The following is a 13,828-nucleotide window of genomic DNA, read 5'->3' as shown; positions in this document are numbered from 1 at the left end:
TTCAAATGGAAGCCCAACTTGGTAGATGACACTATCCACCTGTCTATTTCCCAAATCCCCAATCTCCATGTACCTGCTTTTTTTCTCATTACTGGGTTTTTAGCTCACTCCTTGTAGGAATCTTTTCAACTACATACCCAGCCCCTCCTTATACCCATCTTGCTGCCCAAGGACTCACGGACACACTGTGGGGGGACATTGTGGTTGCTCCAAAGGCCTGTCTCCAGACACTCTGCTGTGGCCTCGGCACCTGCCTGGAGGTGGTAGCCTTCGCTGCAGCTGTACACAGCCTTGGTCCCCACTGTGTACTCTTTGCCAAACACCATTCCATTCTTGGGGGCCTCAGGAAGCCCACAAGAAAGAGCTAGCAAAGAGAAAAAAAATATCATGAGCATGTCTGCTTCAAGATGGTATTCTGAGAATGTATTTTAATCTTCCTCCTTCCCCAAGGCCCTAATAAAATTATAGTAAAGACTAGTAAAGTGGAAAAGTCTCATAACAATAAACAAAATGGGAGGATCAGCAGCAGAGGAGATTTCAAAAAAAAACTTTGGAAGATGGAATGCAGATCGAAGTGTGTTGATAGATTAAGTGGAGCTGAGAAGCTGCAGCTTAAAGTATATGAGGGAGCTATAGTGTGAGAACAGTTCTCCTCCCTCCTTTCCCACAAATACAGTGTAGAGGCATTCATGCATCTATTCCCGAAATAAAATAGAGAGGGTTTTCTTTCCCACTTAAGAAAAAAAATAAAAGGCGCTCCCTTGAGAGAATCAGGGCTGCTCAGGTGTGAGATGGCATCCCAAAGTGAAGCTCTTCTAATTCTAGGATTTAAGAGCTCTCAGCCTAAAGGTTGCCCCTCTGCCTGCTCATCTGTGCTACATACTCAACTCAACTTCTTATTCACGTGGGAGACCTAGTGGGGAATGATACCTGTATATAATCACAACAAAGGTAACCCACATCTGCTCCCTGGAAAAATCAGCCTTGCCTTTCCTTTAAAATAGGATTAATCAGAGATCACTGTACATATGAAGAAAACCAGCAGCATGAAAGACATAAACAAAGATAAGATTAAAAATAGACAAAAATAGAAATAAAGTTCTCTTTTAGGAAACAGAGCTAACCCAGAAAATAGAAGATACATAAGCTTTAAACTTTTGATTAGTAATATCTTGAGAAAGTTAGGGTGACATATTGTATTCATAAAATGAGAACAGAGGGCTTTGAAAAAAACAACAACAACAACAGAACAAGGAAAAGCTCTCTTAAGAGCTCTTAAAAATATGATTGCTAAAATAAGTATTAGATAGAAGGGCTGGAGATTAAAAGTAAAGGGAATTTCCCAGAAGAGAGATCAAAAAGACAGAAACTGAAAATGAGAAAAAAGGACTGAAAACACGGGAGGTCAACATCCAGGAGGTCCAACACCCAACAGGTTAGAGTTCCAGAAAGATGGAACAGAGGTCACAGATGAGAATTTCCCAGAGCTGAAAAGACACAAGTCTTCAGATTGAAAGGGAGCCAAAGGGATGCAGAGAGAACCATTCTTAGATGCATCATCATGGAATTTCAGAAGATGAAAGACAAGTTCCGACAAGTTCCTACAAGTTCCCAGAGAGAGAGAAAAAAATAGGACATTCCCGTGAAGGAATGAGAATCAGACTGGCATCACACGTCCAATCAGCAGCAATGGATATCCAAAGATAATGGAACAAATTTCTGAAGGAAGTGATCTGTAACCTAGAATTTTACCTGGTCAACCTGCCAAGCACATATGAGGGCAAAAGTAAAGATATTTTCAGACATTTAAAGACTCAGGGAATTTCCTTTTCATGAACCCTTTATGAGGAATTTACTCAAGGCTATGCTCCAGCAAAAAGGGGGTAAAAACCAAGAAAGGGGAGGATACGGGATATAAAAAATATAAAAAATGGTAGTGCTAATCCAGGAGTATAAAGAAAAGGAATTTCAAGGTGACAGCTCAGGAGACACAGGTATGCAGCACATGGCCATGGTTATTATAAGGAGTAGGGTCGACACTATGTTTATTGGAGGAACACACATTACTTAGGCAGGAGTAGCTCGTGTTGTCTTTGAAAGAAATTAATACTTACAAACCATGTTTGCCCTTTGACAGTTCAGGAGCTAGTACAGACAGAGGGGAATTAATCAGGTTTCCCACTGTTTTCCCTCATCTACCCCCCACCTCTGCAACTCATCTAGAGCTCAGACCTCCCTCATTCAGTGCCAGCTCAAGCAGACGAAGTGCCCATCCACACTGGCCAATAATGATCCTCCATGCTCCTGGAACCCAGAAGAGACACAGGGCCAGGGCTTCACTATGATATAGGGAAGGATAGACTCGTCAGAGGGAAATGGATTGGGATATCAAGATGGAAGAAGGTTTTAAAGACTGGAAAACGGAAGGAATGAATAAATAAGGAGGAACTGAGGAGAAAATGTGGAATAAAGAAATGAGGAGTATTTGAATATGATGCTCTTTTAGTACCTAAACAGCAAGGCTGTAAGCTCCTTTGGTGGTACTAGGGTAGTCAAATTGTGATCAATGAACTGCCTTGCTTCCTTGGATTTTTTTTGAAGAAATACTTAGATCCCTACCGATATTTTGTATGAGGAGTCAGTCAATCTGGAGACAGCAGGTGAAGGAAGTGGACAGCAGACTGTTCTCTAGCTTTTGGCCCAGCTCTTCCATGCAGATAACTAAGAGGACAGAGAATACCTTCCCAGCCCGAAACACTAAAAGCCCGTCTCCTGATCTCCATGCCAGAAGAGTCCCCAAACCCCAAGATAAGAGGGGCACTTTCTGTGGGTAGGAGAGGAGGGGACAGAATCCAAGTATTTGAAGGTGGTGGTGGAATGAGATCTCTGAGGGAGAGAATATGTAGCAAAAGAACGGGCTGGGGAAGGAGAGAGAAAGCATTAGAAGGCACAGGATCTCTAATGAGATACATTTGTTGGTGGAAAGTCATGGTTTGGAAGAAGCAATATGGAATTGGAAGAATGCCGGGACTTTTGTGGCCCTGGGTTATGGGGACCCTCTACTTGAAAGGGCCCCAGCATTCATGTTCTTAGAGCAGAGCCAGTCTCTGTGGAGGAAGGAAGTGAAGACAGCCTTCTGGGTAGTGACCAAGGGTGTATGCTGGCTGGCCATGGAACCGGGATTCCAGAGAACTCAGGGGGAATGGCTGAGTGGAATGGCATCAGTGGTAAGCTTGGGGCTGGGTCTGGTACAAACTAGTATGGGGATGAGTACAGAGAAGCCTAGAGGGGCTTAGTTTTGGGAAGTTACAAAAGAAAACAGAGATGAGAGGCATGGTGGTTTCCAACTGGAGCTTTGGAAGAAAGACTTGTCTGTGTTGATACAGTTAGAGACACAGAGACCAAAGCCAAATGACATTTGCCATTTGTGATCAGTCTGTTCTCTGGGACCTATTCTTAGGGCATCAAACAGAATGCTACTGACACATTGTTTGAGGAAGCTCAGGCAGAGGTGAGAAGGTTGTGAGGGTCAGAGATGACAGACGTCACTAAATAGTCTGTCACCACACTGGGAATCAAAGAACAAGAAAATCAAACATCAGCATGATTTCTTGCTTTTGTCTGTATCATCAGCAAAGTTTTCCTTTTCTTTTTTTTAATGCAGTACACAATGTTGTGAATGTGGGAGAAAAGATTACTTTCACATGCTGGTGGAAGTTAAGTGAAGACAAATGTCCTGGAGGGCAGTGAGTGTCAAGAGCTGTAGATTTTGCATAGGTTATGGTTCAACAATCCCATTTCTGGGAATTTATTTTAAGAAATAAATGTGGATGTTCATAATGATGGAATTATAAGGATTTTAACAGCAGCACTGTTTACAGTAGCAAAAAATGGAGAAATTCAAATGACCACCAACAGGACGATACTTAAGCATGTGACAGTTTTTCCATAATGGTATGCAACTACTGGAAATAGTGATGAGGAAGTGTATTTAATTATGTGACAGATGTTAAGAAAATATTAAGAGCTTTGTACACCGAGGATGCCATTTTTGTAAACAATATATAAAAGATCAAAGGAAATGTGCTGAAACGTTACCCAGTGATCTCAGTTGATGGGATTACAGGTCATTTTTCTTCTGCCAAGTTTTTATTTAAATTCCAGTTGGTTAACATACAGTGTACTATTAGTTTCAGGTGTAGGGTTTACTGATTCATCACAGACATGCAACACCCTGTGCTCATCACAACATCTGCCCTCCTTAATCCCCATCAACCATTTAACCCACCCCCCTCTCCTGCCCCACCCACCTCCTCTCCAGCAACCCTTTGCATTATCTATAGTTTTTCTTCCCCCCAGATCTCTAGTCTGAATTATGTTACTTTAAGGGAAAACAAATGCCGTCAATTATGAAAGGCAATGCATGCAAACACCTTGTAGAGATCATGGGCTTGATTGCGGGCAATGAGTACGGTGAGCCTCTGTTGCTTCCTGGTCCCCTCTGCCCCTCGCCTCCTCTGACCTAGGGCTTCCGCCAGCCCAAGCTGTTCTGCATATCTTGTGGTCTCTCTCCAGTCCGTGGTTCTGCAAATGCTCTTGCTGTTGCCTAGAATGTTTTCCTTGCCAATGCCTGGCCCCAAACCCCACTTGCTCTATGAGCCCGAGCCCAGAAGAGGGGAGCCCTCCCTAGCTGTCTGGGAGGAGGTAGGTCCCATCTTAGCCCTGGGCTCCCACAACACTGTACTCCTGATACAGCACTTCCTTCCTCTGCCATTTTGCATTTATGTGGCTACATACCCATCTCCCTCCTTGCTCTGAAAACACTGAGACTGTTTTATGCATCTGTATATCCCCAGGGCTCGAGATATTACAGATCCTCAATATATGCTCGCTGAAAGAATGAATTAATTATCAATGAGGACACCCACACTTGGAAGTGATTGGTCCTGGGATGAACCCAAGAGGTGAGGAGGATCTGAGCCACCTGTCACCCCCTTTCCAAGTGCTCCTCACCTTGACAGAGAGGAATGGCCTCGCTCCACAGGTAGTAGCCCTGGGGGTGCCGCGTACAAATGGCCATGCTGTGTCCCACCAAGCGGTAGCCGGCGTTGCATCCGAAGTGGACGGAGCCTCCGGGCTGGGTGCTGGGCTGGCCCAGAAGGAAGCCATGGAGTGGAGCCCTGGGCAGGCTGCAGTAGGGAGCTGGACGACAGGATGAGGCTCAGGGGACCACAGGCAAGCAGGAAGATGTGCGATTTCCTGCATGGCCCCCTCCCCCGCCCCGTTGCCTTGTCTCTGCCACTGTTGGGTCCACTGTTATTTAGGGAGGTCTGAGTGGTTGATATTGAAAAACAGCTGATCAGTGTAGTAAAAGCCAAAGAAAAGAGCAGAAAAGCCGTGAAACACTGGATCCCCTTCGTGGCCCAGACGCAGTGCTGCTCAAGCTGCTGCGCTCAGGCTCTTGAAACCTGTCAGCTCCCAAAGAGGCACAGGAACCAAGCCCCGCCGGGGGCGTGGGGTGGTGGCTGGCTCCACAAAAGTGTGACTGCAGGGGTGTGGACTCTGGGGTCCTGGATCTGACCTTTCCGTGTCTGTGACATGGGACACATCCCTGAAGTTCTTTGAGGTCCCCTTTCCTCCCCTGTGTATCGGGATTGGAAACGCCCACCTCATAGGTTTTTGGACAATTTAAATGGGATTGTGTTTGTAAAGCCCCCCAGCCTCGTGCAGGACACCTGGTGCTCAATAAATGGCCCTTTTCCTTTCTGTTGTAGGGGGTTGGGGGAGAGGGAGCATGGCAATCCAGGACACACATCCACACTCCTATTTCCCCCTCGGTGTATGGCTTCAACTGATTTCATTCGTTTATGCGACAAATAGACATGGAGGGTCTATTATGTGCCAGGAGGTGTTCTAAGTGCCGGGAATACCAGTGAAGAACACAGGCAAAAATCTCAGCCTCAGGGGGCTGACCCTAAAGACTCCTGCCAGGGATCCCCAGGGGATGCTCTGTGAGGCCGGGAATGGGGTTGACCGGAGGAACACTCTGAACATGTACTTCTGTTCGCTCGAAGAATCCCCGGCTCAGTCTGCCAGGCAGACATGTGACAGGCGAGGATGAAGATCCCAAGGTGAGGTCCTCTGGCCTCCTATTTGGTGATCACATCCCTCTGCTGGTGAACGGTGTTTTAAAGACCTCCCTTCAATGCCAGATGTGTTTCCTGGCTCCTGCTTTGCCCCCTGCATCAATCTATCTCTGTGTTTACCTTAGTCAGAATAAGAGTCTCAGTTATAAAATATCCTGAGTCATAGTGACAGCTGCATGGGCAAAGTACACAAGTCTACTGTATTTTCATTAAGTTCTAATGGTTTCACCATGTAATGAATCAACTTTCTGTGAATAAGTATTCCAGTTATGACTGACTCATTACCCCCAAACGTGATCAGTCTTTCAAAACATCAAGGAAAGGGCAACTCCTGGTGGTTTCTAGTTCCTTGTGTAGCGACCATCACACTGTTGTATCTCCCTCATGACAGCAGCTGCCAGGAACCCCCCAGAAGCTGCCGGAACCTCCCCGACAGCTGCTGTAAGGTTCCTCTTTCATCCCAAGGACACTGAAGCCTAGAGAGGGTGAGTGACTTGTCTAATAATCATTCAGCTAGTTTGTGACAGAGCTGATCACTGCCCCTGGGGGTCGTGAAGCCACCCTTCCCCTTGTGTGCATGGGGGAAAGGGATTTTGGGTTCAGTTTGCAGAGAACATGGACTCTGAGGTAGTAAAGGTCTTCTTTCCAGGCACCCCTCAACCTCATCTCCCAGAACGCCTCACAGTCTTCAGTAATTCCTCTCCGCTTCCATGCTTGCAGAGCCCAGTTGGTTTGCGGACCTACTCCCCTTCAAAATGGGCACCAGGCTGCTTATCAAGTTTTCTTTCCAACCATAGACAGTAATCCCCATGATGGGTGTTCAGATAAATGTCATTTTTTCCCATCTCCTTACATTTCCAGGCATCTTTCTGTGTTTCTTGTAGACTGCGGCCCTGGTCAGCCGCCTGCCTGGCATGGCCCTGGGTCTGCCTCTGCCTGGGAGTTATGGCGGGCAGAGCAATAGAGAGGCCCCTGGACTTAAAATATAGGCCATCCTTTGCTGCCTGTCCAACACTTCCCACCTGGAGACCCACGTCTTAGGGCTCCTCAGGTTTAAGGAACTTGTATTAACATTTCAACAGTGTTGGGGATGGGATCACCTTAGAGGCATTATCAGAGGACATATAATAAACTTATCCAAAAGACACGATAGGCTGGCAGTAGGAGCAGAGGAGAGGGAAGAGCTTAAAGCGGGGAAAGGAGCAGAAGGGGGGGGGCGTAGAGACCGTCAGGGACACTCGTGCCACTGTAGTGAGAGAGGTTCAGTGAGAGAGAGGTTCAGAGGAGAGAGGCTGCCAGTCGTCATGGAGGGCCTCCGCCACTGATGGGGATATGGCCCATGGCTTACTTGGGTGTTTGGGGTAAGCAAATTCAGAGGCTCAGGGGCTGTGGCCCTTCTCATGTGTCCTTATGTTTTACTCACCTGAATACCGAATCTTAAAGCCCTTCCGGTTGTAGGCGTGGTCAGACGACCAGCGCAGGTACACAGAGTTGCTCGAGCTGGTGACAATCAGGGGGGCTGAGTAATTCCCACTGAGGGCTTTCAGCAGAGGACTCTGTCCGGAGGGACCTGGGCAAGAGTACAGGACACAGGGTTACAGACTAGCACAGCTGCAAGAGATTAGGTTCCTTGGTTCGATACCTCGAATGTAATCACCTCCCACTTCTCCTCCTCAAGAGATGACACTAGGCTGAGATGGTCAGGGTCAGTGCAATGGTCTGTAATTCTGTCCTTTCTCTGCATCTCTAGGCACTGCGCTGGGTGTTCTTTCCTCTGGAGCCCTAAAGCAATGCTCCCGGATGTCACTGTCAACCTACAGGAGTTGTCAGGTGAGATGAAATCTATTTGCCATCTTGGGACTTGCCAAGGCCAAACAGCTGGTTAATGAGAGAGCTGGTTTGCAAACCGGGAACTTCTACCTTGCCACCTACTTCTCACATGCATACTAAAAATAGCTCAGTGCTTGTCATATAGAAAAACTATGTACTGAATGAATATATAGCAATAAAACTATAGTCAAACATCGTATCTCAATGTCATACATAACACAGTTCCTCAATATTCCTTTCCAAGGTTCTTCCAGAAAGCCCTCCCTCTTCTATTTTCCTACCTTTAATGCCTGGGAGTGCATCCTAAGGTGGCTGGTTCAAGGGAGGCAGAGTATAAAGCTCGATAATCCATAACAGGATTTATTACCTTGGAAATAGCCCTGAGTGATGGTTCTGATATCTACTGAGACAGCTCGTGGAAGCTTGGCAAAGGTAATGGACCACAGAACTGCTGTGACAAACTATGAAGGAAGGGGTCAGAAGGCTCAGAGAAGTGGCATGCCAGAATAGGTCTACCACATCAGACCAGGACGCCCACTAGCTGACCATGTCCCTCAGGAGGACCTGGGGGACACTCCATTTCCTAAAGCAACAAGGAACACACTGGTGGAGGGGGTGAGCACCAGCATCATTGACAACCTGAGTAATAGCTGTCCTCTGAAGCCTAAACTGATGGAAGGAGATACTCTCAGAGAACTCGGCTTCCTAGTGTTGATGGGGATGAGAAGATTCTAGAATACAGGGGCCAGGTGGAGGCACTTAACAATCGGAAGTGAGACTAGCATAACTACTAACATGGGCAGCAAGGTTGGAATGGTAGCTGGGAGGGCCTAACCTGTAGGATCTATGGCGATGTCTCACAGAACATGATATTCCTAAGGGCAAGATAGATGGGAAGCCCCCCAATGTATGAATATATGAAAAAAAATCATGAACATATAGTGAAAACAGTGAGGAAAGCGGACCCCAATGGAAAGTTGCAACCCCTCACCCAGTTTGGAGACTTGAGCCAGGTTCCATCTTATTCCAGAACACTTTGGCTGAAGGAGAGACTGGGTTCCCATGAAAAAGGACCCAACAAAATGACATCAATTGTATATAGTAGTGATTCTCCCAGTCCTTGCCCAAAAAACCTACTGCTATTTCCTCAGGCAACTGAATAGTGGAAAAAGGGGAATGTCCAGGTATTCCCAAGATTCTGGATACAGAGTGTGAATTGATGCTGATACCTGGGTACCCAAAGCATTATCATGGCCCCTCTGTTAGAACAGAAGTGTCTGAGGGTTGGAGCTGGCAATGAATGGAGTCCTGGCTCAGGTCCATCTCATGGTACCGACTTAACCAAGTGGTAGCCCTCGATTGCAGTAGCTATGCCAGATGTAGTATCTTCATTAGAGCAGATTAACACAGCCTTGGTTGCATGAAATGCAGTTATTGACCTAGCAACGTGCTCTTTCCAGACCCACCAGAAAGGAGGATCATAAGCAATTTGCATTCACGTGAGATAGGCAACAGTATACATTCACGGTCTTGCCCCAGAGCTCTGTTAATTCTCCTGCTCACTGTGAGAATATACTATGAAAAGATGTGGACCATCTGGACATCCTGCAGAATATAGCATATTGGTTCTCTCTATGAAGACATCGTATTAATTGCCTCTGAGGAGCCAGAAGGGACAATTAGTGTAGAAGCTTTTGTAAGACAAACATGGCTCCAGAGGGTAAAATTAAGTCCTACGAAGAGGCAGGTAAAATTTCCCCAGTGACTTGAGGACACGCTGAAACATTCTCTCCAAATTAAAGAGGAAGTTAGTGTGCCTTTTCCCTTTTACTACAAAGAAAGAAGTGCAAAGTTTGGTAGACCCCTTTGAGTTTCAGTGGCATACTCTTCACGTGGGAATACTGCTCTGATCCATTTACTGGGTGACATTCAAGGTGCCAGCTTTGAGTGGGTGCTGGAGTAAGAAAGGATTCTGTAGTAGGACTAGGCGGAAACACAAGAATCCCTGCCCCGTGGGCCATACAATCCACCAGCTCCCGTGGTACTGGGGTTTCTGTGGTAGAGAAAGATGTTGCATGGAGCCTCTGGAAAGCTCTAATGGGAGAAGTAATAGCACAGATCCCTAGGGTTTTGAGGCAAATCTGTGCCATCTGCAAGCAGGCAACTATTCAACATTTGACTGACTTACCATCAAAGATCTCAAACTCATCATACTGCTTCTCACTGAGAAAGTATTCCACTGTGAGGGAGATGTTGTAGTCCGGCTGCACTCTCACCAGCCAAGAGCAGGTCTGGAACTGGGGATAGCTTCCTGGGTAGCTCTGACTCAGGATCACACCTGTGGAATCTGTCAGAAGCTCATTCGTTGGGCAGTGCACTTGGGAGAAAGAAAGAGAAATACCAGGTACATGGGATGGAGATGAAATCAGGGCCAACACATTTCCCTGGTACAAAAGACAACCACTGGAACACGAGTATTTGAGCACATTCAAACAAGACCCCAACGCCCATCATTACACTGCTCCATGGCATGAGGTGACCTCAGCTTCTGTGTCAATGTTACTATATTGCCAGGATTCAGGCCTGGCCAGTTGGTTGGCTTCGCCTCCTGTCTCAGATATAGGCTTTGGAGTAGTTGAAGATGATAGATACAGACAGACAAGAGAAGGCATCCCCAAATTCAAGAGTTATTCTATTAAACAGGGTTGATTTGTACAAAGAGAATATTGGGCAGTGGTAAGTACATGGAGTTTTGAGTCAAACACACGTGGATTTATAGCCCACCTCTGTCCCTTACTAGCTGTGTGGTCTTGAACAAATTATTTCCTCTCTGTGCAATGGCTTCTCCACCTCCGTTGTGGAAAGATAACACCTGCCTTACAAGGCTATTGTATTATATAACGTATTATATCATTGTATATTAATAAAAACATTATAATATCTATAATATTATAGGGAATAATACATATAAAGCATGCAACATAGTGCCTTCATAAACTGTAGGGATGATAATGATAATGATGGTAATTATACCAGGAGCAGAAGGAACTAGCAGAGCTTGGCTGTGGCCTGATTAATAGTATTAAGATAACTAAAGAAAAACATGTCACCCTAAGGAAGACAGTCAATGTAGAACTTGGAAAAGGAGTTGCTGGAGGGGCTAGATTGGGTTTCCTGTGTCTGTCACCAGGGAGGTGAGAGAAGATACTGGTCCCAAGGGGCCCTGCACATCCTGGAGACCAGGGAGGTGCTCTCTCCTGGGGGTACAGGTACCTGTCACTACCTCCCATGTGAAACAAACTTCAGGATGATCCCCCTCCATTTGCTTGGGCTGAGGACACCACAGTAAAGTTCTGAGGACCAAATCAACTTCTTCAGGACCTTGGAAGAGGCCTGTCCCCAGGCAGTAGTGGCAAGTATCCCAATCACTACAAATGGAGAAATTGGGATTTTGCTGTATGTGCCTTTAGACAGGCTTCCTGAATGTACTGGATTCTAGGACACTGATAAAGGAGAGTTTCTGGAACTGCTAAGCCAAGGGCTAATCCCCGGATCATAATCTGAGATGTGGCTCTTCTGGGGAGGAGATTTAGCCATGCACTCTCCACCCATCTCCACTGCTTCCCTCAAACCTTCTGCCTTCACAGAAATGGGGCTTGCTGATCAGCACTGAGTCTGGGCTAACAGACAAAAATGCTTGCTGTGCCCCAAATTCACACAACTCATCTCGGATTCCTTTGAGTAGCTTTGCAACACACTTTATTTTTAAAAGTAATCTCTATGCCCAACATGGAGTTCAAACCCACAACCCTGAGATCAAGGGTCGCATGCTCTACCAACTGAGCCAGCCAGGTACCCCCTCTCTGAGTAGCTTTGAAAGGTACTAACTAGCTTCTCCAGAGAGTAATTCCTTCTTTTTTTGTAAACGGGAAAGAAAAACAAATGGCTTCTTGGAGAAAAACCGCCTCGGTTTTGAAATGCTCCTGATTTCACTAAACTGATACCTATAGGTCCCTGAAGTGTGGTGTGGTGATATTTACATTCCCCTAGGCTTCACGGTACACTCTAGCCCGTACCAGGTCTGCTCTTGAAGCTCTCCCCTTTCTACTTGAAACTCTCCCACTGAGGGGAAATAGGCATGCTTTCTCAAATGAGATTGGTCCACAGGTTTGCCTTTTTGTGAGCAACTTTACCAGATCTGGGCATTAGTGTTTACAAGTTTTTCTTTCCCATTATGCTCAAGACGTCTGACCTTTAAAGGTTTAGTAGTATTCTTCCATGAAACCATCATCCAGTCCTGATGTCTTTGATGGGGTTTCCTCTGATAACGTTCTCTATTTCTTTTAAAGAATTAGGAAAGTATAAACTTTCTATCCGCTGGGGTCCATTTTATTAAATTATACCTTCCTAGAAAATCATTCATATCATTAATTTTTTGGCCTAGGTTTGTACAAGATAGTTTCATAATTTAAAATTTTCTCTTGCTTCAGTGGTTATGTCCCACTTTCCCTTTCTTATTTTTGTATATTCCTGCCTTCTCCCTTTGTTTAACTTACCTAATGGTTTGATTATTTTGCGACTCTTTGTTCCAGGTACTTCTTTTTATTGATCAGTAAGGCTGTTTTTCTGTTTTATAACTCATTTAACTTCTTTTTAAAATTCAAAATTTTTGATATAATTTATGTACAATAAATGAACAGATTTTAGGTGTGCAGTTTAATGAGTTTTAGCAAATGTGTATACCTGTCTAACCACTACCATAATCAGGATATAGATTATTTTCATCACTCCAGAAAGTTCTCTCATGCGCCTCTGCAATTAGTATGACCTGTCCCATGCTTCAGGAAATCACTGATATTATTTCTTTAACAACAGATTAGTTTTGATTGTACTAGATTTCATGCAATTGGAATCAGACATGTTATTTTTGTGTCTAGTTTCTTTTGCTAAACATAATGTTTCTAAGAGTCAATCCATGGTATTTTGTGTATTACCACTTCATTTATTTTTATTGCTTTGTAGCAATCATAGCAATCTGTTTATTAATTCATTGTATTTATTATTAATGAACATTTAGGCCGGTTCCAGTTTGGGATTATTATGGAATTCATATACAAGTCTTTTTGTGGATATGGGTTTTCATTTCTCTTGGGAAAATGACTAGGAGTATAATTGCTGGGAGGTAGGGCAGGTGTATGTTTAACTTTGAAAGAAACTACCAGTCAGTTTTCCAAAGTGACTGTATAATTCTACATCCCAACTGGCAATGTATAAAAATTCCACTTGCTCCACATTGTTGTCAACACTTGGTATTTTCAGTGTTAAGTTTTAGCTAATCTAGTGGGTATGCAGTAGTATTTTATCAGGGTTTTAACTTGCATTTTCCTGATGACTAATGATGTTTCAGCATCTTTTCATATACTTATTGGCTATTCATACATCTTATTTTGTGAAGTGTCTAGTCAAGTCTTTTGTCCATATTTTTATTGGACTGTCTTATTATTGAGTTGTTATAGTTCTTTACATAGCCTAGATACAAGTCCTTTAAAAAATATATGTATGATGAATATCTTCTTTTATTCTGTAGTTTGCCTTTTCTTTTTCACATTCAGTTCTGTTTTTCCTTCATGTATTTTGAAGCTCTTTTATCATCTGCACATAACGTATATATCCTTTGTAATGCAGTTAACTCTTGTCATTTTAAAATCTACTTCTGGTAATACTCCTTGCTTGCAGTATTATCCAAAATTTCTTTATGTTTCTTATGTTTGCCATTTGTATGATACATCTTTTTCTTTCAATCTATCTGGTATTTATATTTAAACTGCATCTTTTGTAGGAAATAAGTGGTT

At 44.4% G+C, this 13,828-nt stretch overlaps 1 protein-coding gene across 2 annotated transcripts in view; it reads right to left on the bottom strand.

Annotated features, from left to right (window-relative positions):
- The window catches only part of CSMD2 (CUB and Sushi multiple domains 2), a 588,524-nt gene that overhangs the window by 53,871 nt on the left and 520,825 nt on the right, over positions 1-13,828 (bottom strand). For both annotated transcript variants that reach the window (XM_088023017.1, XM_028113838.2), the window contains exons 47-50: positions 10,165-10,353; positions 7,570-7,716; positions 5,014-5,202; positions 179-364 (exon numbers count right to left, since the gene is read on the bottom strand). In XM_088023017.1, the coding sequence (XP_087879143.1) occupies positions 179-364; positions 5,014-5,202; positions 7,570-7,716; positions 10,165-10,353 (711 nt within the window). The remainder of the gene's footprint in view (positions 1-178; positions 365-5,013; positions 5,203-7,569; positions 7,717-10,164; positions 10,354-13,828) is intronic.

This window comes from Eumetopias jubatus, unplaced genomic scaffold (assembly GCF_037043125.1).
Source record: "Eumetopias jubatus isolate StellerSeaLion01/CBP00866 unplaced genomic scaffold, mEumJub1_p1.0 scaffold_4, whole genome shotgun sequence".
In the NCBI taxonomy this organism is placed as follows: Eukaryota; Metazoa; Chordata; class Mammalia; order Carnivora; family Otariidae; genus Eumetopias; species Eumetopias jubatus.
Note: the sequence above shows the minus strand (reverse complement) of the source record. Positions and strands in the feature narration are given on the sequence as shown.